The sequence below is a fragment of the Silurus aristotelis genome, assembly GCF_946808225.1.
Source record: "Silurus aristotelis genome assembly, chromosome: 15".
In the NCBI taxonomy this organism is placed as follows: domain Eukaryota; kingdom Metazoa; phylum Chordata; class Actinopteri; order Siluriformes; family Siluridae; genus Silurus; species Silurus aristotelis.
The window spans coordinates 24,971,495-24,995,101 of record NC_139588.1 but is presented as its reverse complement, the minus strand read 5'-3'; the positions used below and the strand labels follow the sequence as shown (position 1 = coordinate 24,995,101).

The window sequence follows — 23,607 nt, the reverse complement described above, 5'->3', positions numbered from 1 at the left end:
TGTGTGTGTGTGTGTGTGTGTGTGTATACCAGTGGTTCTGAACAGGAGTGATGTTACTGTAGTGTTTGAGTGTGTGTGTGTGTGTGTGTGTGTGTATATATATATGTGGGTGCAGTGTGTGTTTGTTTGTGAGTGTATAGTGTGTGCATAACAGTCGATCTGAAAAAGAGCGATGTTACTGTAGTGTTTGAGTGTGTGTGTGTGTGTGTGTGTGTGTGTGTAAATATATATGTGTGTGTATAGCGTGTGTTTGTTTGTGAGTGTATAGTGTGTGCATAACAGTCGATCTGAAAAAGAGAGATGTAAACTGTAGTGTTTGACAGGGTGTGTGTGTGTGTGAGTGTGTGTGTGTGTTTATTGTGTGTGTACCAGTGGATCTTAACAAGAGCAATGCTACTGTAGTGTTTTGTATGTGTGTGTGTGTGTGTGTGTGTGTGTGTGTGTGTGTGTGTGTATGTGTGTGTGTGTGTATACCATTGGATCTAGACAAGAACGATGTAACTGTAGTGTTTGAGGGTGTGTATATTTTGTGTATGTGTGGGTGTGTGTGTGTGTGTTTGTGTGTGTAGTGTGTGTATATAGTGTGTGTGTAGGTGTGTTAGTGTGTATGTAGTGTGTGTGTGTATAGTGTGTGTGCGTATACCAGTGGATCTGAACAGGAGCGATGTTATTGTAGTGTTTAAGGGTGTGTATAGTTTGTGTATGTCCGTGTGTGTAGTGTCTGTATATAGTGTGTGTATATGTGTGTGAGTGTGTTTGTTGTGTGTGTGTATAGTATGTGTGCGTATACCAGTTGATCTGAACAGGAGCGATGTTACTGTAGTGTTTGAGGGTGTGTATAGTTTGTGTATGTTGTGTGTGTAGTGTGTGTGTATGTGTGTAGTGTGTGTATATAGTGTGTGTATATGTGTGTGTGAGTGTGTGTGTATAGTATGTGTGTGTATACCAGTGGATCTGAACAGGAGCAATGTTACTGTAGTGTTTGAGGTTGTGTATTGTGTGTGTGTGTGTGTGTGTGTGTGTAGTGTGTGTGTGTGCGTATACCAGTGGATCTGAACAGGAGCGATGTTACTGTAGTGTTTAAGGATGTGTATAGTTTGTGTATGTTGTGTGTGTAGTGTGTGTGTATGTGTGTAGTGTGTGTATATAGTGTGTGTATATGTGAGTGTGAGTGTGTGTGTATAGTATGTGTGCGTATACCAGTTGATCTGAACAGTAGCGATGTTACTGTAGTGTTTGAGGGTGTGTATAGTTAGTGTATGTTGTGTGTGTAGTGTGTGTGTATGTGTGTAGTGTGTGTATATAGTGTGTGTATATGTGTGTGTGAGTGTGTGTGTATAGTATGTGTGCGTATACCAGTGGATCTGAACAGGAGCGATGTTACTGTAGTGTTTGAGGTTGTGTATTGTGTGTGTGTGTGTGTGTGTGTGTAGTGTGTGTGCATATACCAGTGAATCTGAACAGGAGCGATGTTACTGTAGTGTTTAAGGTTGTGTATTGTGTGTGTGTGTGTGTGTGTGTGTAGTGTGTGTGCGTATACCAGTGGATCTGAACAGGAGCGATTTTACTGTAGTGTTTAAGGTTGTGAATTGTGTGTGTGTGTGTGTGTAGTGTGTGTGCGTATACCAGTGGATCTGAACAGGAGCGATGTTACTGTAGTGTTTAAGGTTGTGTATTGTGTGTGTGTGTGTGTGTGTGTGTGTGTAGTGTGTGTGCGTATACCAGTGGATCTGAACAGGAGCGATGTTACTGTAGTGTTTGAGGTTGTGTATTGTTTGTGTGTGTGTGTAGTGTGTGTGCGTATACCAGTGGATCTGAACAGGAGCGATGTTACTGTAGTGTTTGAGGTTGTGTATTGTGTGTGTGTGTGTGTGTGTAGTGTGTGTGTGTGCGTATACCAGTGGATCTGAACAGGAGCGATGTTACTGTAGTGTTTAAGGATGTGTATAGTTTGTGTATGTTGTGTGTGTAGTGTGTGTGTATGTGTGTAGTGTGTGTATATAGTGTGTGTATATGTGAGTGTGAGTGTGTGTGTATAGTATGTGTGCGTATACCAGTTGATCTGAACAGTAGCGATGTTACTGTAGTGTTTGAGGGTGTGTATAGTTAGTGTATGTTGTGTGTGTAGTGTGTGTGTATATAGTGTGTGTATATGTGTGTGTGAGTGTGTGTGTATAGTATGTGTGCGTATACTAGTGGATCTGAACAGGAGCGATGTTACTGTAGTGTTTGAGGTTGTGTATTGTGTGTGTGTGTGTGTGTGTAGTGTGTGTGCGTATACCAGTGAATCTGAACAGGAGCGATGTTACTGTAGTGTTTAAGGGTGTGTATAGTTTGTGTATGTCCGTGTGTGTAGTGTCTGTATATAGTGTGTGTATATGTGTGTGAGTGTGTTTGTTGTGTGTGTGTATAGTATGTGTGCGTACACCAGTTGATCTGAACAGGAGCGATGTTACTGTAGTGTTTGAGGGTGTGTATAGTTTGTGTATGTGCGTGTGTGTAGTGTGTGTATATAGTGTGTGTATATGTGTGTGTGAGTGTGTGTGTATAGTATGTGTGCGTATACCAGTGGATCTGAACAGGAGCGATGTTACTGTAGTGTTTGAGGTTGTGTATTGTGTGTGTGTGTGTGTGTGTGTGTGTAGTGTGTGTGCGTATACCAGTGGATCTGAACAGGAGCGATGTTACTGTAGTGTTTAAGGTTGTGTATTGTGTGTGTGTGTGTGTGTGTGTGTGTGTGTAGTGTGTGTGCGTATACCAGTGGATCTGAACAGGAGCGATGTTACTGTAGTGTTTAAGGTTGTGTATTGTGTGTGTGTGTGTAGTGTGTGTGCGTATACCAGTGGATCTGAACAGGAGCGATGTTACTGTAGTGTTTAAGGTTGTGTATTGTGTGTGTGTGTGTGTGTGTGTAGTGTGTGTGCGTATACCAGTGGATCTGAACAGGAGCGATGTTACTGTAGTGTTTAAGGTTGTGTATTGTGTGTGTGTGTGTGTAGTGTGTGTGCGTATACCAGTGGATCTGAACAGGAGCGATGTTACTGTAGTGTTTAAGGTTGTGTATTGTGTGTGTGTGTGTGTGTGTGTAGTGTGTGTGCGTATACCAGTGGATCTGAACAGGAGCGATGTTACTGTAGTGTTTAAGGTTGTGTATTGTGTGTGTGTGTGTGTGTAGTGTGTGTGCGTATACCAGTGGATCTGAACAGGAGCGATGTTACTGTAGTGTTTAAGGTTGTGTATTGTGTGTGTGTGTGTGTGTGTGTGTAGTGTGTGTGCATATACCAGTGAATCTGAACAGGAGCGATGTTACTGTAGTGTTTAAGGGTGTGTATAGTTTGTGTATGTCCGTGTGTGTAGTGTCTGTATATAGTGTGTGTATATGTGTGTGAGTGTGTTTGTTGTGTGTGTGTATAGTATGTGTGCGTACACCAGTTGATCTGAACAGGAGCGATGTTACTGTAGTGTTTGAGGGTGTGTATTGTGTGTGTGTGTGTGTGTGTTGTGTGTGTGTATGTGTGTGTGTAGTGTGTGTATAGTGTGTGTGCGTATACCAGTGGATCTGAACAGGAGCGATGTTACTGTAGTGTTTGAGGTTGTGTATTGTGTGTGTGTGTGTGTGTGTGTGTAGTGTGTGTGCGTATACCAGTGAATCTGAACAGGAGCGATGTTACTGTAGTGTTTAAGGGTGTGTATAGTTTGTGTATGTCCGTGTGTGTAGTGTCTGTATATAGTGTGTGTATATGTGTGTGAGTGTGTTTGTTGTGTGTGTGTATAGTATGTGTGCGTACACCAGTTGATCTGAACAGGAGCGATGTTACTGTAGTGTTTGAGGGTGTGTATTGTGTGTGTGTGTGTGTGTGTGTGTTGTGTGTGTGTATGTGTGTGTGTAGTGTGTGTATAGTGTGTGTGCGTATACCAGTGGATCTGAACAGGAGCGATGTTACTGTAGTGTTTGAGGTTGTGTATTGTTTGTGTGTGTGTGTGTAGTGTGTGTGCGTATACCAGTGGATCTGAACAGGAGCCATGTTACTGTAGTGTTTGAGGTTGTGTATTGTGTGTGTGTGTGTGTGTGTAGTGTGTGTGCGTATACCAGTGGATCTGAACAGGAGCGATCTTACTGTAGTGTTTAAGGATGTGTATAGTTTGTGTATGTTGTGTGTGTAGTGTGTGTGTATGTGTGTAGTGTGTGTATATAGTGTGTGTATATGTGAGTGTGAGTGTGTGTGTATAGTATGTGTGCGTATACCAGTTGATCTGAACAGTAGCGATGTTACTGTAGTGTTTGAGGGTGTGTATAGTTAGTGTATGTTGTGTGTGTAGTGTGTGTGTATGTGTGTAGTGTGTGTATATAGTGTGTGTATATGTGTGTGTGAGTGTGTGTGTATAGTATGTGTGCGTATACTAGTGGATCTGAACAGGAGCGATGTTACTGTAGTGTTTGAGGTTGTGTATTGTGTGTGTGTGTGTGTGTGTGTAGTGTGTGTGCGTATACCAGTGAATCTGAACAGGAGCGATGTTACTGTAGTGTTTAAGGGTGTTTAGTTTGTGTATGTCCGTGTGTGTAGTGTCTGTATATAGTGTGTGTATATGTGTGTGAGTGTGTTTGTTGTGTGTGTGTATAGTATGTGTGCGTACACCAGTTGATCTGAACAGGAGCGATGTTACTGTAGTGTTTGAGGGTGTGTATAGTTTGTGTATGTGCGTGTGTGTAGTGTGTGTATGTGTGTAGTGTGTGTATATAGTGTGTGTGTATATATGTGTGTGAGTGTGTGTGTATAGTATGTGTGCGTATACCAGTGGATCTGAACAGGAGCGATGTTACTGTAGTGTTTGAGGTTGTGTATTGTGTGTGTGTGTGTGTTGTGTGTGTGTATGTGTGTGTGTAGTGTGTGTATAGTGTGTGTGCGTATACCAGTGGATCTGAACAGGAACGATGTTACTGTAGTGTTTGAGGGTGTGTATAGTTTGTGTATGTGCGTGTGTGTAGTGTGTGTGTATGTGTGTAGTGTGTGTATATAGTGTGTGTATATGTGTGTGTGTGTATAGTGTGTGTGCGTATACCAGTGGATCTGAACAGGAGCGATGTTACTGTAGTGTTTAAGGTTGTGTATTGTGTGTGTGTAGTGTGTGTGTGTGTGTGTGTGTGTGTGTGTGTATGTATGTGTGTAGTGTGTGTATATAGTGTGTGTATATGTGTGTGTGTAGTGTGTGTATAGTGTGTGTGTGTATACCAGTGGATCTGAACAGGAACGATGTTACTGTAGTGTTTGAGGGTGTGTATAGTTTGTGTATGTGCGTGTGTGTAGTGTGTGTGTATGTGTGTAGTGTGTGTATATAGTGTGTGTATATGTGTGTGTGTATAGTGTGTGTGCGTATACCAGTGGATCTGAACAGGAGCGATGTTACTGTAGTGTTTAAGGTTGTGTATTGTGTGTGTGTGTAGTGTGTGTGTGTGTGTGTGTGTGTGTGTGTGTGTGTGTATGTGTGTAGTGTGTGTATATAGTGTGTGTATATGTGTGTGTATATGTGTGTGTGTAGTGTGTGTATAGTGTGTGTGTGTATACCAGTGGATCTGAACAGGAGCGATGTTACTGTAGTGTTTAAGGTTGTGTATTGTGTGTGTGTGTAGTGTGTGTGTGTGTGTGTGTGTGTGTGTGTGTGTGTGTGTGTGTGTATGTGTGTAGTGTGTGTATATAGTGTGTGTATATGTGTGTGTATATGTGTGTGTGTAGTGTGTGTATAGTGTGTGTGTGTATACCAGTGGATCTGAACAGGAGCGATGTTACTGTAGTGTTTGAGGATCAGCGGCTCCAGTCTGTATGCCTGTAACACACACATTGATCAACAGGGGGCAGAGCAGTTCAGAACTTATTCAGTTCAGTATGAACGCATTGATTTTACATGACATTCTCTGGGAGAATGTTTGTAGTGTAAATTCCAGATTTATTTCACTTTCTATGTTGAATGAGCTCCACTCTTCTGGGAAGGTTGTCCACCAGATTCTGGAGTGTAGCCTTAGAGATTATTGAGCATTCAGCTACAATTGCATTGCTGAGACAGTGATGATGGAGGAGATTCAGGGAGGAGGAGTCTTCAGTTCCATTTCACCCAGTTTGGTGTAGTTGAGGAGGCTGTGGAGGTTGAGGAGTTCAGGGCCCTGAGCATGACACTCTGACTTCTCCTGTCCCAAGCTTAACACTAATGGTCATGCTTCATGGAGTTTACTTTGTGTACAGGAGCACTGTCATGATGGAACAGTGTCTGGATATCTTAGCAGACAATATCTTAGTTCTTATGAAACTTGAATGTTACAGCATGCGGAGATGTTCTGGCTTTGTGGGAAAGGTTTGGAGAAGAACCATATATGGGATAGTCAAACTTAGTTTCTTATAGTGTAAAGTAGGTGGTGATGACGATGATGGTGATGATAAAGGGTGATTATGGTGTAGTGTTACTCTCACCACCGGGTCTGTAGGATGGAAGATGTTGAATAGTCGGGTACAGATGGACCGAGGCAGGATGTGATCCTGAGACCTGCAGGAACCAGGACGAACCCCACGCAGGGCTAAGAACACGGCCAACGGAGAACCCATACAGAAAAAATTCTCCACCTCAAACAAACACGCACACACACAAAGTAAATTTGAATGACCAAATATTCTTTGTGGTTTTTGTGCAAATGCTTATTGCTTATTGTGTCTGGTTTAGAAATCAAACCAAAATTCAGTATATCAGAAAATGAGAATATTACTTAAGAGCAACAATAAAAAAAATATAAAAAAAAAAAAAAAAAAAAAAAGATTTTCAACACAGATATGTTGGACTACTGAACAGTATGAAGATGTACAGAACTCAATGTTTGGTCTCAGCTCCTCTGCATGAATTACTGCAGCAATGCGGCGTGGCGTGGAGACGATCGCTCTGTGACGCTGCTGACGTGTTCTGAAAGCCCAGGTTGCTCTGATAGCGGCGTTCAGCTCGGTCTGGTGTCTCACATATTCCTCTTTACAATACACCATAGATTCTCCATGGGGTTCAGGTCAGGCAATTGGCCATTTAAGCACATGGATACCATGCTCCTTAAACCAGGGTTTAGTGCTTTTGGCAGTGTGGGCAGGTGCCAAGTCCTGTTGGAAATTGAAATCAGCATTTCCATAAAGTTGGTCAGCAGAAGGAAGCATGAAGTGCTCTAGAACTTCCTGGTAGACGGCTGTGCTGACGTTGGAATTGATAAAACACAGTGGACCAACACCAGCAGGTGACACAACTCCCCAAACCAGAAGTGACTGTGCAAACTTTACACTGGACCTCAAGCAGCTTGGATTATGTGCTTCTCCTCTTTTCTTCCAGACTCTGGGACCTTGAATTCCAAATGAAATGCTACATTTTCTTTCATTTCATCTGAAAAGATGACTTTGTCCCACTGAGCAACAGTCCAGTCCTTTTTGTCCTTTGTCCAGGTAAGACACCTCTGACCTTGTCTCTGGTTTAGCAGTGGCTTGACACGAGGAATGAGTCAGTTGTAGCCCATGGAGACGTCTGTGTGTGGAGACTCTTGAAGCACTGACTCCAGCTGCAGTCTACTCTTTGTGAATCTCCACAAATTATTGAATGAGCTTCATTTCACCTTTTTCTACCACATGTTTTCCTTCCATTCAACTTTCCATTAATGTACTTGGATCCAGCAGTCTGTGAACAGGACTGGGGGCCACTCTGTGCAGCTTGGGACGGTTTCTCATCAACACCTTGGGTGGTTCCATGAAATTCCGGAGTAGAACGGGCGCTTTGAGGATGGACTGGACTGTAGTTAATGTCAACAGTCTGCTACACTGACTTAGGAATACAGTTCACTTCTGATCATCATCACTGAACCCCGCAACATTGTATATCTGCTTCAAATGGACATTCGGTGTAACCCAGATGAGGATGGGTTCCCTCTTGAGTCTGGTTCCTCTCAAGGTTTCTTCCTTATGCATCTCGGGGAGTTTTTCCTTGCCACAGTTGCACATCAAACCACAAACATACTTACAAAGAACATTTTTACTTTTAAATCACCGCATTATCTGTGTAAAGCTGCTTTGAGACAATGTTCATTGTTAAAACCGCAATACAAATAAACATGAAATGAACTGAATTGAATTGAACTGCAGCTTCTTCAGCGATGATCTTTTGTGTCTCATCCTCCATGTGCAGGGTGTTAATGATCATCTTCTGGACAACTGTCGAGTTAGCAGTTTCTCCCCATGATTGTGGTGCCTGAACCAGAGTGATACACCATTTAAAGACTCAGAAAACCTGAGCAGGTGTTTGGAGTTAATGAGCTGATTAGAGTGAGACATCACGAGTCTCCAATATTCAACTTTTTCCACAATATTCTCATCTTCTGAGATACAGAATTTGGGGTTTTCATCAGCTGTAAATCAAAATCTTCAAAATTAAAAGAAATAAACCCTTAAAATATATCAGTCTGTGTGTGTTTAATCTATAGAATATATGATTTTCACTTTTTTATTGAATTACTAAAAGACACAGCTGCTCCTCACCATCCTTAAGAGACTGGAGGAATATACAGTGGTACCTCGACATACGAGTGCCCTAACATACGAGTTTTCCGAGGTACGAGCGGTCACTCCGTTGATTTTTTGCTTTGTTACGTGAGCAAAAACTTGAGGTACGAGCTCGAGACGCTGCTGCTAGATGGTGAAGCGAAGCCAGAAAGCGAAGATTGTGACGAAGATTAAGATAAGCAAAGAAGAAAAAGTAAAAATGTTAAAGTTTAGGGATATGTAGTGTACAGGAGTGATAGTAAAAAAACGAGTTTTCCCTCCGCCTCTGCTTATCGCCTCTACCCCCCCTCCACACACACACACACACACACACACACTCACACACACACTCACACACACACACACACACTCACACACACACTCACACACACACACACTCACACACACACTCACACACACACTCACACACACCCCACCGGCGTTTTCGTTAGCTCAAGTCGTCTCATCTCCAAGGAAAATACACTGAATAAACCCTTATTATATCTTTACATTCTCTTTTATTATGTTTTTATACAATATTTGTGATTTATAAATACTCTTATAAATTTTCTTATTCAAAAACATGTAACAAAAACAACTGGGGTGCATTTTGGGGGCAGGAATGGATTAATGGCATTTCAATTAATTTCAATGGGGAAATTGGCTTTGAAATACGAGCAATTTGACATACGAGCAAGTTTACGGAACGAATTCAACTGGTATGTCGAGGTACCACTGTAAAAGGAAGCCGGGGTGCCTTCAGAGGCGGACATGATTTTTTATCCACTAACAAAGAGCTGTCACAGACCCCTCGAGACCAAGAACCCACCCAGCAACCCATAGCCTCCACAGATTGGCTTCCCTGCTCCCACAGGAAACACATACCTGCTACTCTGTCTCTAGCTTTTGGCTGTGTTCAGCCTGATGCAGCTGTGATGTGCTACACTATATATTTATATACTGTATATCTTGACTGAATATCCACAAACCATCAGCAGAGACGTATTTACACTTTATAACCTGTTAGCACTGGACCCTGAAATGCTAAACACCTCTGAGTTCTTCTCATGTGCACATCTTTACCTTGAATTTCAATGCTGGAGAATTCCTCGAGGACTTTAGGTTCTGAAACTGATCCTCCAAATCCCTCAACCTGAGCAAATCAATGCAGAAAGACTTCTAAGAACAATATGTGGAAATTATGTTAAATAAACCAAAACACATGAAATATTTGATATCATCTACATAAAATCTGTCTGAAACATGATTCTGAGACAGATAGAAACATCTGATGTGATGAAGTTTTTTTGTAAGTGGGAATGTGCTTGTGTAAGATGGACGGGAGGAGTCTCCAGAGTCAGAGGTAAAGCTTTAGGCTCTCAGTCAGATGGAATGAGGGAGAATACAGAGAGGCTGGTGAGGGTCAGAGTGTTTGTAGCTGCTAAAACAGAAGCCAGAACAGGAAGTGATCACATTAGCATGAATGTGATCAGGTGTAACAGGAATGAAACACTGAGGGACGTGCTGTTATAGAAAGTAATGAACATCATGGTGGTAACTGTAACTCCACACCTCAGGCGAGTGAGACGAAGCTCCTCCACCAGCCTCTGTTCATGACAGCTGCGCCACACAGAGTCCGTCTCCATGGCGACCGGCGATTCCTGATGATGCAGGCGGATGGGGTCCCAGCCGGTGATGATGTCGTAGGTGATGACGCAGCCGAGCGAGTGTGAGACGATGGACACTCGACCAGTCTCCTCGAATTCGGGGTTACGGGAACAGAACAGAGTGTAGAGACGATTCAGCTCTGAAGTCAGACCTCGCGTTATCTACACACACACACACACACACACACACACACACACACACACACACACACACACACACACAACACACACACACACACACACACACGTGAGAGAGAGAAAGAGAGAGTGTGTGTGTGTGTGTGTGTGTGTGTGTGTTGTGTGTGTGTGTGATATCTGACCTCGTCCCTGTACAGTGGACTGGTGTAGTACATGATGTCCATAGCACTGCTGTTTAACATGTCTCTCAGTCCTCGTACCTTATCAGGTGTGATCGTGTCCACTGTGTCTACAACAACAACAACAATCCCACCGACAATCAGAACAACAATCACAACAATCACACCAACATTCAAAACATTCACATCATTCCCAAAAACCACAACACACATCAAATTAACAATCACAACAACAATAACAATCACTTTATCACTGTCTTTATTTCACCATTCCACAGATTGCTGGGAACACTTAACTGCCAGCTGATACGGAAGTCCCGTACCCGCTACATATACACGTATTTCAGTAGACGATGACTTTGTGCTGCAGGTCTGAGAGTAAAGACTTTCTATCGTGTGGGATTAAAACATCTTCCAGAATCATGAGAGAAGTTTTGTTGTATCAGTTTCTCTTACAGTAAAACTGATGTTGTTTCTATGGAAACGTCGACACCAATTGAGTGAAGAGTAAATAAAAGTATATATTCAGTGTTTGTAAATATTTGATAAACATGTATAAAGCTTCATCCTGACATTACACTCTTTATCTGAAGAAGTCCCACACTTCAGTTTCTACAACATCAACAATTTTATGATTCATAATCTGCTCATTAGTGTAACATCAACACAATTCTGATCCTTTTAGTTTATTTTTCTTCTTTTACTGCAAATTACAGCGTCTTATAACATGTTTATAAAAATATAACCGTTCCCCCTAACACACATAATCACACAGACACTGGGAATGTAAACTCACTATAAAGTGTGTGTGTGTGTGTGTGTGTGTGTGTGTGTGTGAGGAATAAGGATAAGGATAAGAATCTCCCACACCTCCATCCAGAGAGAGCTTTGACCTCCACTCCACAGGCAGGAACTCCACATGCTCCATCGTTCGCTCCGAAAAATGTTTCTCTGCCATTTTCCTCGCAGCGTCACGCATCCTGAACACACACACACACACACACACACACACACACACACACACACACACACACACACTGCTACAGTAAACAAAATTCCATAAGGACAGAAGAGTGAGCTCTGAGATTATATTCTTGTTTCTCATTCTAATTTGCATATTTACATATTTATGACCCATGCCCGTGTCTTATCTCCTAATCATAAAGGACCAGGCAGGGGGGAAGTGTGTGTGTGTGTGTGTGTGTGTGTGTGTGTGTGTGTGTGTGTGTGTGTGTGTGTGTGTGTGTGTGTGTGTGTGTGTGTGTGTGTGTGTGGAGTTTACATGCTGGTGTTCCTGATGATCCTCCCCTGGTCCATTTTCTGACCAATCCCATGCACCACAAACACAATGTGGGTGGTGGCAGGGGGCGTGTCTTCCAGAGCTGCTTCCTCTACGTAACCACGATGGAGACGAGTGCCACTGCTGGAGGCTACACACACACACACACACACACACACACACACACACACACACACACACACACACACACACAGATTGGGTGAAGGGGTAAAGATTAGATTAGTAATAATCATAGTTTTAAGATGATATGTTTGTGGAAAAACAAGGTGGAGAAGAAGGATGATCCAGGAGGAGAAGGACAAAAAGGTGGAGAAGAAGAAAGAGAAGGTGAAGAATAAGAAGGAAAAGGAGGAAGAGAATTAGGAAGATGATGAGAATGATTGGAGTTGGAGAAGGATAATAAGGAGAATGAGGAAGAAAAGGTGGAGACGGATGAGAAGCAGAATATGGGGGAGAAGGAAAAAAGGTGAAGAAAGAGGAGAAAAAGAAAGCAGAAGGTTTGTGACTGACCCTTGGAGAAGCCGAGTTTCTGTGTAAAAGATCGAGCGATTTTGGATGTTGTGGCGTCACTGTACAGATAAACTTCATCCACACTGTGCCAATCTACATGACTGCGACTCAACTTCACACTGTGTACAACTGGCACACACACACACACACACACACACACACACACACACACACACACACACACACACACGGTAAGTAATTTATATTGTTATGATGCCCCGTCACAATGCCAAAAAAAGGCGGAGTCACAGCACATTTTAAACCAAAATAACAAAAGTAACATAACAAAATCCAAACTATTTTATAAATAACCCTGTAGACAGCAGTGTCATTATAACATCCCATCAATTACAAAGTTTTACTCCTAATCAAGAGAACGTCTTCATTTCATTTATTTCCTCATCAAAATCATCAACCTGCATCTCCATCCCTCACCTACAAGTTTCCTCAAACAGATCATTCCAGAGGGAATTGAACCTGTTTTAAAATAATAAACTCTTCCATTAGCACTGGTTTTGTACCTAAATCCTTCAAACTGCAGTTTTCAACCCCCTAATTAAGAAACCTGACCTTCACCCTGTCAGCTGTCCAACTACAGTCCAATATCAAACGTCCCCTTTATCTCCAAGATTCTACATTCTACTGCTTGCTGGACTGGAGAACGTTGTTGGAATAAAGGGAACAGCTCTTTCTTGGCTCAGGTCTTATCTGACTGATCGCTTTTAGTTTGATGATGTAAATGGTGAGTTCTCCACACTTTTTGAGGGAAAGTTTGGTGTTCCACAAGGATCTGTCTTAGGCCCACTGCTGAAGATTACAGTAACCACTGGATCACTCATTATGGATAAACATATAATTAACAAACTCAGAGACACTAAATTTCTACATTCCAAAAGTATAAACTCTTTATCTCTGTAAAGCTGCTTTGAGAAAATGTCCAAAGTTAAAAACACTACACAAATAAAACTGAATTTAATAAAATGATGAAGATGAGGAGCAGGAAGAGGAGGACGAAGAGGAGGATCTCACCCTCCTTGCTCTCTGGAGCTGTGATCACTCCTTCTGTTTCGATGGAATCTTCTATACGATGTCCCCTGAATTTAGTTAAATGCTCCACCTCAATCAGATCTCCATCCTCCTCATCCAGTGGCAACCACGTCCCATCTGTAAACCACTGAGCTCTCATCACTGGGATACGCTCCTGCTCTGTAGCACACACACACACACACACACACACACACACACACACACACACACACACACACAAAATTATGCAAACCAGAGTAGAGGGCATCACGAGATGCCCCTGTTGTGAGCCACACCCCTGCTCTAAAACACGCCCCTGCTGTGTAACTGTAATTTCTCCCCTGTCCACTAGAGGGTGCAGTTAGACACCTCTGATTTATTTTAAAAACCCCGTGATGAAGGTGATGTACTCACGGTTCCAGTAGACCGGATAACACTCCTTCTCCTTCACATCCACCTCATACAGTCCTCCACGCACACAAACCGCCTCCACCCCCGCGTCCTCACACACACTCTGACCCTCACACACACCGTCCTCCGGCTCAAACACGCCCTCGCGCACATCCCTCAGCGCGCACAGGGCCCGGTAAGAGAGCTCGATCTTCAGGGAGTCGTGTCCCACAAAGGGCTTCCAGTTCCTCTTGTCCTCTCGGTAGAACCAGCGCACTTCCTGCGCCTCGAGCTCCGTCACCTCCCCGGACCGGCTGCGCGTGCTCGGGCGCGTCCTCGCTGTCGGTGCGTCGCCGTCCGTGTAGATCGGGTCCAGATAGTCCGGGACCGAGTATGCAGCATCATCCTCAGCCAGGCCTAACAGCATGCTGTGTGCGTGTGTGTCCATCATGTCCCTGTGGGTGTCCATCATGTCCCCATGGGTGTCCATCCTGTCCGCGCGCGCATCACTCACCGCCCAGTCCGAGGCGCGGAAATGACACTCCGGTGCGCCTGTACAATCACTCATGTGTGCGGTTTTACTGTCTGAGAGCTGCACAGACTCAGTTCACACACACACACACACTCACACACACACAAACACATCACACACACACACACACACACACGCACACCGCATCTCAGCGTGCTCTTTAATTCACCTGTTCTCATGCACGCGCCTGGAGCTCGGGATGGGTTACATTTTGTAGCCCTGACTCTAACGCACCGATTACAAACATCCGCATCCAGTGTGTGTGTGTGTGTGTGTGTGTGTGTGTGTGTGTGTGTGTGCATCTATTACACACTGTTCGGTAATGCGCGCGCTCAGAGCCGGGGAGTGAGGAGGGTGTTTGTTTGATGTGTGATTGAAGACCCCCTGCTGGTGACTGGTGGAACTGCAGTGAGCCTCGCTCCTCACACACTCAGTGACTTTAGTAATAAATGCACTACTGAGTGTAGGAGGGCAGAGGTGGCAAAAGTACACACATCCTTTACTTAAGTAGAAGTACAGATCCTCATGTTTTAAAATACTCGGGTAAAAGTGGAAGTACTGATTATACTTTTTACTTAAGTAAAAGTAAAGAAGTCTTGGCTCGGACATGTACTTAAGTAAAAAGTAGTTATTACTTCGACCTGTGTTAGTGTCACACTGGTAACTGGACCTCACATCATATTAATGATAGATAGATAGATAGATAGATAGATAGATAGATAGATAGATAGATAGATAGATAGATAGATAGATAGATAGATAGATAGATAAAATCTTATTATCATTGCATTGTTACAGGTACACAGCAACAAAATGCAGTTTGGCATCTACCAGAATTGCAAAAAGTGGCAATCGTGCAAATAGTTAAGATAAATATGTAGCATATGTACAGCATGTGAATAAACATAAAGGCTATAACAGTGCAAAGATGTGTGGACATCATTAAGAAGTACAGATAGATGCTCTAAGGCTGTGGCATTGAAGAGGAAATGTGCAGATAGGCAAGCTGAATAAACAAGTCTATATTATACATATATATATATACAGTGAGGAAAACAAGTATTTGAACACGCTGCTATTTTGCAAGTTCTCCCACTTAGAAATCATGGAGGGTCTGAAATTGTCATCGTAGGTGCATGTCCACTGTGAGAGACATAATCTAAAAAAAAAAAAACAGAAATCACAATGTATGATTTTTAAACTATTTATTTGTATGATACAGCTGCAAATAAGTATTTGAACACCTGTCTATCAGCTAGAATTCTGACCCTCAAAGACCTGTTAGTCTGCCTTTAAAATGTCCACCTCCACTACATTTATTATCCTAAATTAGATGCACCTGTTTGAGGTCGTTAGCTGCATAAAGACACCTGTCCACCCCATACAATCAGTAAGAATCCAACTACTAACATGGCCAAGACCAAAGAGCTGTCCAAAGACACTAGAGACAAAATTGTACACCTCCACAAGGCTGGAAAGGGCTACGGGGAAATTGCCAAACAGCTTGGTGAAAAAAGGTCCACTGTTGGAGCAATCATTAGAAAATGGAAGAAGCTAAACATGACTGTCAATCTCCCTCGGACTGGGGCTCCATGCAAGATCTCACCTCGTGGGGTCTCAATGATCCTAAGGAAGGTGAGAAATCAGCCCAGAACTACATGGGAGGAGCTGGTCAATGACCTGAAAAGAGCTGGGACCACCGTATCCAAGGTGACTGTTGGTAATACACTAAGACGTCATGGTTTGAAATCATGCATGGCACGGAAGGTTCCCCTGCTTAAACCAGCACATGTCCAGGCACATCTTAAGTTTGCCAATGACCATTTGGATGATCCAGAGGAGTCATGGGAGAAAGTCATGTGGTCAGATGAGACCAAAATAGAACTTTTAGGTCATACTTCCACTAAACGTGTTTGGAGGAAGAAGAATGATGAGTACCATCCCAAGAACACCATCCCTACTGTGAAGCATGGAGGTGGTAGCATCATGCTTTGGGGGTGTTTTTCTGCACATGGGACTGGGCGACTGCACTGTATTAAGGAGAGGATGACCAGGGCCATGTATTGCGAGATTTTGGGGAACAACCTCCTTCCCTCAGTTAGAGCATTGAAGATGGGTCGAGGCTGGGTCTTCCAACATGACAATGACCCGAAGCACACAGCCAGGATAACCAAGGAGTGGCTCTGTAAGAAGCATATCAAGGTTCTGGCGTGGCCTAGCCAGTCTCCAGACTTAAACCCAATAGAGAATCTTTGGAGGGAGCTCAAACTCCGTGTTTCTCAGCGACAGGCCAGAAACCTGACTGATCTAGAGAAGATCTGTGTGGAGGAGTGGGCCAAAATCCCTCCTGCAGTGTGTGCAAACCTGGTGAAAAACTACAGGAAACGTTTGACCTCTGTAATTGCAAACAAAGGCTCCTGTACCAAATATTAACATTGACTTTCTCAGGTGTTCAAATACTTATTTGCAGCTGTATCATACAAATAAATAGTTAAAAAATCATATATTGTGATTTCTGGATTTTTTTTTTTTAGATTATGTCTCTCACAGTGGACATGCACCTACGATGACAATTTCAGACCCTCCATGATTTCTAAGTGGGAGAACTTGCAAAATAGCAGAGTGTTCAAATACTTATTTTCCTCACTGTATATATATATATATATATATATATATGCACACATTATATACACACGTAAAATGTTGGGCAGAATGTACAGTAAGTATATAAATATATAAAGATACATATAGATAAAAAATAGTGCAGATGTAATGAGGAGTAAAAAAGATATACTATGTACAGTTGTACAGAGGATGTCAAACAAAATTAAAATATTGAATCGCAACTAAATCGCACATTTCTATCTGTTCTAAATGTACCATATATTAATACTTCCTGTTTTTAATACTTTAATGGACATGGAGAAATATGGATGCAACATGGAGCATGACAAAAAATTCTTGTAAATGTTTTAAAGTAATAATGGTGGTTTAAATGACGTAAATCATCAGCACACAAAACGGAACCTTTGCTATGTTTCCACACGGACAGTAAATGAGGTGATACCGGAGAAACTGCACCTCTTCAAGGAGCTTTTATATATAATCATAGACAATTTACAGATTTGAATGATGCATTGTTTTTATCTGTACGATCAATAAAGACAGTCATTTTAGTTCATTTCGCTGTTATGAGGGAAAAACCCACAAAACGCCCCCCAGAGGGTAAATTGTGTAAATCATGGCGGTTTGGTGTTTGATTTGAGACTTGGCGCAGAAATAAAAGAAAGTTTACTGATTAAAATTATTTTTCTGTGGAGTTTATTTATTTATTTAATATCTAACTAAAGAAGGGACGTCGTAAATTAGTGTATGTTTTGCTGGAGGTTTTAATTTCGCCTTTTTTATATTTAGGTATTTATTTAAGTATTTATATTTTTTATAAAAATGGTAAAAATAGAAATGTGGCTGAATTGATAGCGTTAATAAAATTTAGTGCCGTTTACAATCATTTTGCAAAACTACTTAAAAATGTTGTTACCTAATAAATGTATCCATGCTGAAGATCCACATATAGAACACAAGCAGAGCAAAGATAATGATGATCAGGTGATCAGGAATGTGTCTGATCTCAGTCATGTTCTCATCACTGACTCCCTCTGTCTCATCCACATTAGCTTTACTTCTTACTGCCTTCTGCATGCTGATTCTTATCTCCATAAACTAGTCTACATCTGTGGTGAGTGAGGGTCAGGACTTTATACACCAGCGGAGTGAAAAAGACGCGCAGTAACAGGAAATCAGTTGTTCGGCTGAAATCAGCGCGCAGTGAAAATAAAAAATATATTTCACCAAATCAATGAATTAAAACTAAAGTAAGAGCCGGTTTTGAAAATGTAAGAAGTAAAAAGTACAGATATTTGTGTAAAAATGTAATGAGTAAAAGTCAAAAGTCAAAAAAATAAATAGTGGAGTAAAAAACTGATACCAAAACAATCTACTTAAATACAGTAAGGAAGTATTTGTACTCCGTTACTTCCCACCTCTGTAGGAGGGCAGGAGGAATGTCGAATTTACAGAAAACATTACTTCCGGTTAGAACAGTAGTGGCTGAATAGATCTGTGTTCAAGATTCATTTGATATCATTTGATAATTGTGTTGTGCTTTTGCAGGCTTCAGAGAAGTTCAACAGTTAATTTTCATCTGCATTTGAATTATAACAAAATAAATTGTATTTTGATATAAAGAATATTTAGAATATTTAATTTCCATGCTCTTCTCGTGGGCTCACCACCTGCAGGAGGGACCAAAAGGGACCGGTTCTGAGAGGATTGGGCAGCAGTTGAAGGCAGGGGCCTTGACAGCCCGATCCCTGGACACGGAGAAGTGTCTGGGGAATCTGCTTAGACTGCTGCCCCCGAGACCCGAATTACGGATAAGCGGGAGAAGATGAATGAATGAATGAATTTCCATGCTGGATTTCAGGAGTCTTACAATGAGGAGATGTTTCCATCTGCTCCACTCTTCTATAAAACACAGATCAGTGGAGTGTTGCATTGAAGGTTGACCTTCTACACATGAGCTCTAAACAAAACAAAAACTGAAAATGTATATTCTGAGAATGTTTATAATTTTAAGGAAAAATAAGGTCATTTTGAATTTAATGTCTGCAATACATCTCAAAAAAGTTGTTACAGGACCATGTTTACCACTGTGTAGCATCACGTCTTCTCCCTGTGCACATCTGGGAACTGAGGAGACCAGTTGCTGAAGTTCTTTGAGAGAAATATTGTCCAATATGTGTCTGATACAGGATTCTAGCTGGCCAACAGTTCTGGGTTTTCTTATGTTGTGTATTTTGTTTCATGATGCACCAAATGTTTTTAAATGGTGAAAGGTTTAAACTGCAGGCAGGCCAAGTCATGCTATTGTAATAGATGCAGCATGCAGTATCCATTGTCTTCCTCAAATATGCAAGATCTTCCTTGTTTTCTATATGGAATCATTTGCTGCTTTAAAACCTGTACAGTGAGGAAAATAAGTATTTGAACACGCTGCTATTTTGCAAGTTCTCCCACTTAGAAATCATGGAGGGGTCTGAAATTGTCATCGTAGGTGCATGTCCACTGTGAGAGACATAATCTAAAAAAAAAAATCCCGAAATCACAATATATGATTTTTAAACTATTTATTTGTATGATTACAGCTGCAAATAAGTATTTGAACACCTGTCTATCAGCTAGAATTCTGACCCTCAAAGACCTGTTAGTCTGCCTTTAAAATGTCCACCTCCACTACATTTATTATCCTAAATTAGATGCACCTGTTTGAGGTCGTTAGCTGCATAAAGACACCTGTCCACCCCATACAATCAGTAAGAATCCAACTACTAACATGGCCAAGACCAAAGAGCTGTCCAAAGACACTAGAGACAAAATTGTACACCTCCACAAGGCTGGAAAGGGCTACGGGGAAATTGCCAAGCAGCTTGGTGAAAAAAGGTCCACTGTTGGAGCAATCATTAGAAAATGGAAGAAGCTAAACATGACTGTCAATCTCCCTCGGACTGGGGCTCCATGCAAGATCTCACCTCGTGGGGTCTCAATGATCCTAAGGAAGGTGAGAAATCAGCCCAGAACTACATGGGAGGAGCTGGTCAATGACCTGAAAAGAGCTGGGACCACCATTTCCAAGGTTACTGTTGGTAATACACTAAGACGTCATGGTTTGAAATCATGCATTGCACGGAAGGTTCCCCTGCTTAAACCAGCACATGTCCAGGCACGTCTTAAGTTTGCCAATGACCATTTGGATGATCCAGAGGAGTCATGGGAGAAAGTCATGTGGTCAGATGAGACCAAAAATTGAACTTTTGGGTCATAATTCCACTAAACGTGTTTGGAGGAAGAAGAATGATGAGTACCATCCCAAGAACACAATCCCTACTGTGAAGCATGGGGGTGGTAGCATCATGCTTTGGAGGTGTTTTTCTGCACATGGGACAGGGTGACTGCACTGTATTAAGGAGAGGATGACCGGGGCCATGTATTGCGAGATGTTGGGGAACAACCTCCTTCCCTCAGTTAGAGCATTGAAGATGGGTCGAGGCTGGGTCTTCCAACATGACAATGACCCGAAGCACACAGCCACGATAACCAAGGAGTGGCTCTGTAAGAAGAATATCAAGGTTCTGGTGTGGCCTAGCCAGTCTCCAGACCTAAACCCAATAGAGAATCTTTGGAGGGAGCTCAAACTCCGTGTTTCTCAGCAACAGGCCAGAAACCTGACTGATCTAGAGAAGATCTGTGTGGAGGAGTGGGCCAAAATCCCTCCTGCAGTGTGTGCAAACCTGGTGAAAAACTACAGGAAACGTTTGACCTCTGTAATTGCAAACAAAGGCTCCTGTACCAAATATTAACATTGACTTTCTCAGGTGTTCAAATACTTATTTGCAGCTGTATCATACAAATAAATAGTTAAAAAATCATACATTGTGATTTCTGGATTTTTTTTTCTAGATTATGTCTCTCACAGTGGACATGCACCTACAATGACAATTTCAGACCCCTCCATGATTTCTAAGTGGGAGAACTTGCAAAATAGCAGAGTGTTCAAATACTTATTTTCCTCACTGTATATAGCGTTCAGCATTGATGGAACCTTTCCAAATGAACTAGATGTCCATTCCAAAGGCACTAATACACCTCCATACCATCAGAGATGTGGCTGTTTGCCATATGATCCCTCTCCTCTTTATTCCAGAGGATGTGGTGTCTATGTTTTTTTTTTGTCTAATCAGATTTCAGCCTCTATGTGCTGCCATGTCAATCTAATCTGTCCAGGGCCTTCAAAGTCTGTACTGCTGGACTTTTACCATAGAGAATATTACCAAAAGCTCTGTTTCATTAACCAATCAGATTTCAGATTTGTTTTTGTCATGTTATTAGACAAATATTGATTGTGAACTGCTCCAGATGTTGTAGGTGCACAGTTGTGCTTGTAGTGTAGAGGTTTGGAGTGTAACTGGGTTTGTTGCTTTAGTAAAATGGTTTTCACCCCCATATGTGAAATGTCTCTCTGTAATGCCACGTGTTGTTATATTGTGTTTTTGTATTGTATTGATGGTTTCTATAATTGTGACACGCAGTGTTGGGCAGTAACGCGTTACTTTTGAAAGTAACTAATACTGTAATGCATTGTTTTTTAAATAAAGTAACTCCGTTAGCGTATGGTTTGTTACCCGTTACTTTATTATGAGGATAGAAAAGGATAATGCATTTAATGAAATAGGTGGTTCTTTTTCTTCTTCCTCTTTTGGCTTCTCCCATTAGGGGTCACCACAGTGGATCATATGTTTCATACACTCCTGTCCTCTTTAAAACCAACTACCTGCATGTCTTCCCTCACCACATCCATAAACCTCCTCCTTGGTCTTCCTCTTTTCCTCCTTCCTGGTGTCTCCATCCTCAGCATTCTCCTACTGATATACCCCATGTCCCTCCTCTGCACATGTCCAAACCATCTCAATCTCACCTCCCTCACCTTGTCTCCAAAACGTCCTACATGCGATGTCCCTCTAATAAACTCATTTCTAATCCTGTCAAACCTTCTCTTCATCTCCAAGATTCTGGAAAAGTTTGTAGCACAGCAGTTCTGCTCACATCTACTTATGAATATCATTTATGAAATGTATCAGTCAGGATTTCGGCCTCATCATAGCACAGAGACGGCGCTAGTTAAGGTGGTAAATGACTGTTATTGGCCTCTGATCAGGGTTTTGTCTCTTTACTTGTTTTGCTCGATCTCAGTGCAGCTTTTCACACCATTCATCATCATCTCCTGCTTGCTGGACTGGAGAACGTTGTTGAAATAAAGGGAACAGCTCTCTCTTGGCTCAGGTCTTATTTGACTGATCGCTTTCAGTTTGTTGATGTAAATGATGAGTTCTCCACACTCTCTGAGGTAAAGTTTGGTGATCCACAAGGATCTGTCTTAGGCCCACTGCTGAAGATTACAGTAACCACTGGATCACTCATTATGGATAAACATATAATGAACAAACTCAGAGACACTAAATTTCTACATTCCAAAAGTATAAACTCTTTATCTCTGTAAAGCTGTTTCGAGAAAATGTCCACAGTTAAAAACACTACACAAATAAAACTGAATTTAATAAAATGATGAAGATGAGGAGCAGGAAGAGGAGGATGAAGAGGAGGATCTCACCCTCCTTGCTCCCTGGAGCTGTGATCACTCCTTTTGTTTCGATGGAATCTTCTATTCGATGTCCCCTGAATTTAGTTAAATGCTCCACCTCAATCAGATCTCCATCCTCCTCATCCAGTGGCAACCACGTCCCATCTGTAAACCACTGAGCTCTCATCACTGGGATATGCTCCTGCTCTGTAACACACACACACACACACACACACACACACACATACACACACATACACACACACACACACACACACACACACACACACACACACACACACACACACACACACACATCCCAAACCAGAGTAGAGGGCATCACGAGATGCCCCTGTTGTGAGCCACACCCCTGCTCTAAAACACGCCCCTGCTGTGTAACTGTAATTTCTCCCCTGTCCACTAGAGGGTGCAGTTAGACACCTCTGATTTATTTTAAAAACCCCGTGATGAAGGTGATGTACTCACGGTTCCAGTAGACCGGATAACACTCCTTCTCCTTCACATCCACCTCATACAGTCCTCCACGCACACAAACCGCCTCCACCCCCGCGTCCTTACACACACTCTGACCCTCACACACACCGTCCTCCGGCTCAAACACGCCCTCGCGCACATCCCTCAGCGCGCACAGGGCCCGGTAAGAGAGCTCGATCTTCAGGGAGTCGTGTCCCACAAAGGGCTTCCAGTTCCTCTTGTCCTCTCGGTAGAACCAGCGCACTTCCTGCGCCTCGAGCTCCGTCACCTCCCCGGACCGGCTGTGCGTGCTCGGGCGCGTCCTCGCTGTCGGTGCGTCGCTGTCCGTGTAGATCGGGTCCAGATAGTCCGGGACCGAGTATGCAGCATCATCCTCAGCCAGGCCTAACAGCATGCTGTGTGCGTGTGTGTCCATCATGTCCCTGTGGGTGTCCATCATGTCCCCATGGGTGTCCATCCTGTCCGCCTCTCAGTGTGCTCTTTACTTCACCTGTTCACACACACTCGCCTGGAGCTCACGATTGGGTTACATTCTGCAGCTCTGACTCTAACACACTGATTACAGACATCCGCATTCAGTGTTTGTGTGTGTGTGTGTGTGTGTGTGTGTGTGTGTGTGTGTGCATC

General features: G+C 42.5%; 2 protein-coding genes across 5 annotated transcripts in view; both read right to left on the bottom strand.

Moving 5' to 3' along the window:
• The window catches only part of ddhd1b (DDHD domain containing 1b), a 17,672-nt gene extending 2,924 nt beyond the window's left edge, over positions 1-14,748 (bottom strand). Inside the window, exons 1-10 of one of the 2 annotated variants that reach the window (XM_083562629.1) lie at positions 13,781-14,748; positions 13,370-13,546; positions 12,341-12,469; positions 11,813-11,960; positions 11,401-11,510; positions 10,534-10,640; positions 10,119-10,375; positions 9,630-9,699; positions 6,462-6,611; positions 5,759-5,823 (exon numbers count right to left, since the gene is read on the bottom strand). In XM_083562629.1, coding sequence (XP_083418755.1) covers positions 5,759-5,823; positions 6,462-6,611; positions 9,630-9,699; positions 10,119-10,375; positions 10,534-10,640; positions 11,401-11,510; positions 11,813-11,960; positions 12,341-12,469; positions 13,370-13,546; positions 13,781-14,324 — 1,757 coding nt within the window. In that variant the 5' untranslated portion in view covers positions 14,325-14,748. The remainder of the gene's footprint in view (positions 1-5,758; positions 5,824-6,461; positions 6,612-9,629; positions 9,700-10,118; positions 10,376-10,533; positions 10,641-11,400; positions 11,511-11,812; positions 11,961-12,340; positions 12,470-13,369; positions 13,547-13,780) is intronic. The other variant, XM_083562630.1, reaches the window with a different exon arrangement.
• A 4,013-nt stretch (positions 14,749-18,761) lies between these two features.
• Positions 18,762-23,607, bottom strand: LOC310737966 (phospholipase DDHD1-like). Of its 3 annotated transcripts, XM_083562778.1 has the most exons (4): positions 22,972-23,607; positions 20,909-22,692; positions 18,990-19,298; positions 18,762-18,815 (listed from the first exon to the last, which is right to left on the bottom strand). In XM_083562778.1, exons 1-2 carry the CDS (start codon positions 23,435-23,437, stop codon positions 22,439-22,441), a joined length of 720 nt encoding a protein of 239 aa, XP_083418904.1. In that variant the 5' UTR covers positions 23,438-23,607; the 3' UTR covers positions 18,762-18,815; positions 18,990-19,298; positions 20,909-22,438. The 3 variants fall into 3 exon arrangements, with proteins under 3 accessions (XP_083418904.1, XP_083418905.1, XP_083418906.1); XM_083562779.1 differs by lacking the exon at positions 18,762-18,815 and having other exon boundaries at positions 18,936-19,298; XM_083562780.1 differs by lacking the exon at positions 18,762-18,815 and having other exon boundaries at positions 18,936-19,310; positions 20,922-22,692.

Bases quoted from the DNA above. Each gene is read 5' to 3' on its own strand.
- LOC310737966 (XM_083562778.1), bottom strand. From the start codon at position 23,437: ATGGACACCCATGGGGACATGATGGACACCCACAGGGACATGATGGAC. The intron at 22,693-22,971 runs GTGAGTACATCA...TGTGTGTTACAG, and splicing joins TTATCCGGTCTACTGGAACC to AGCAGGAGCATATCCCAGTG.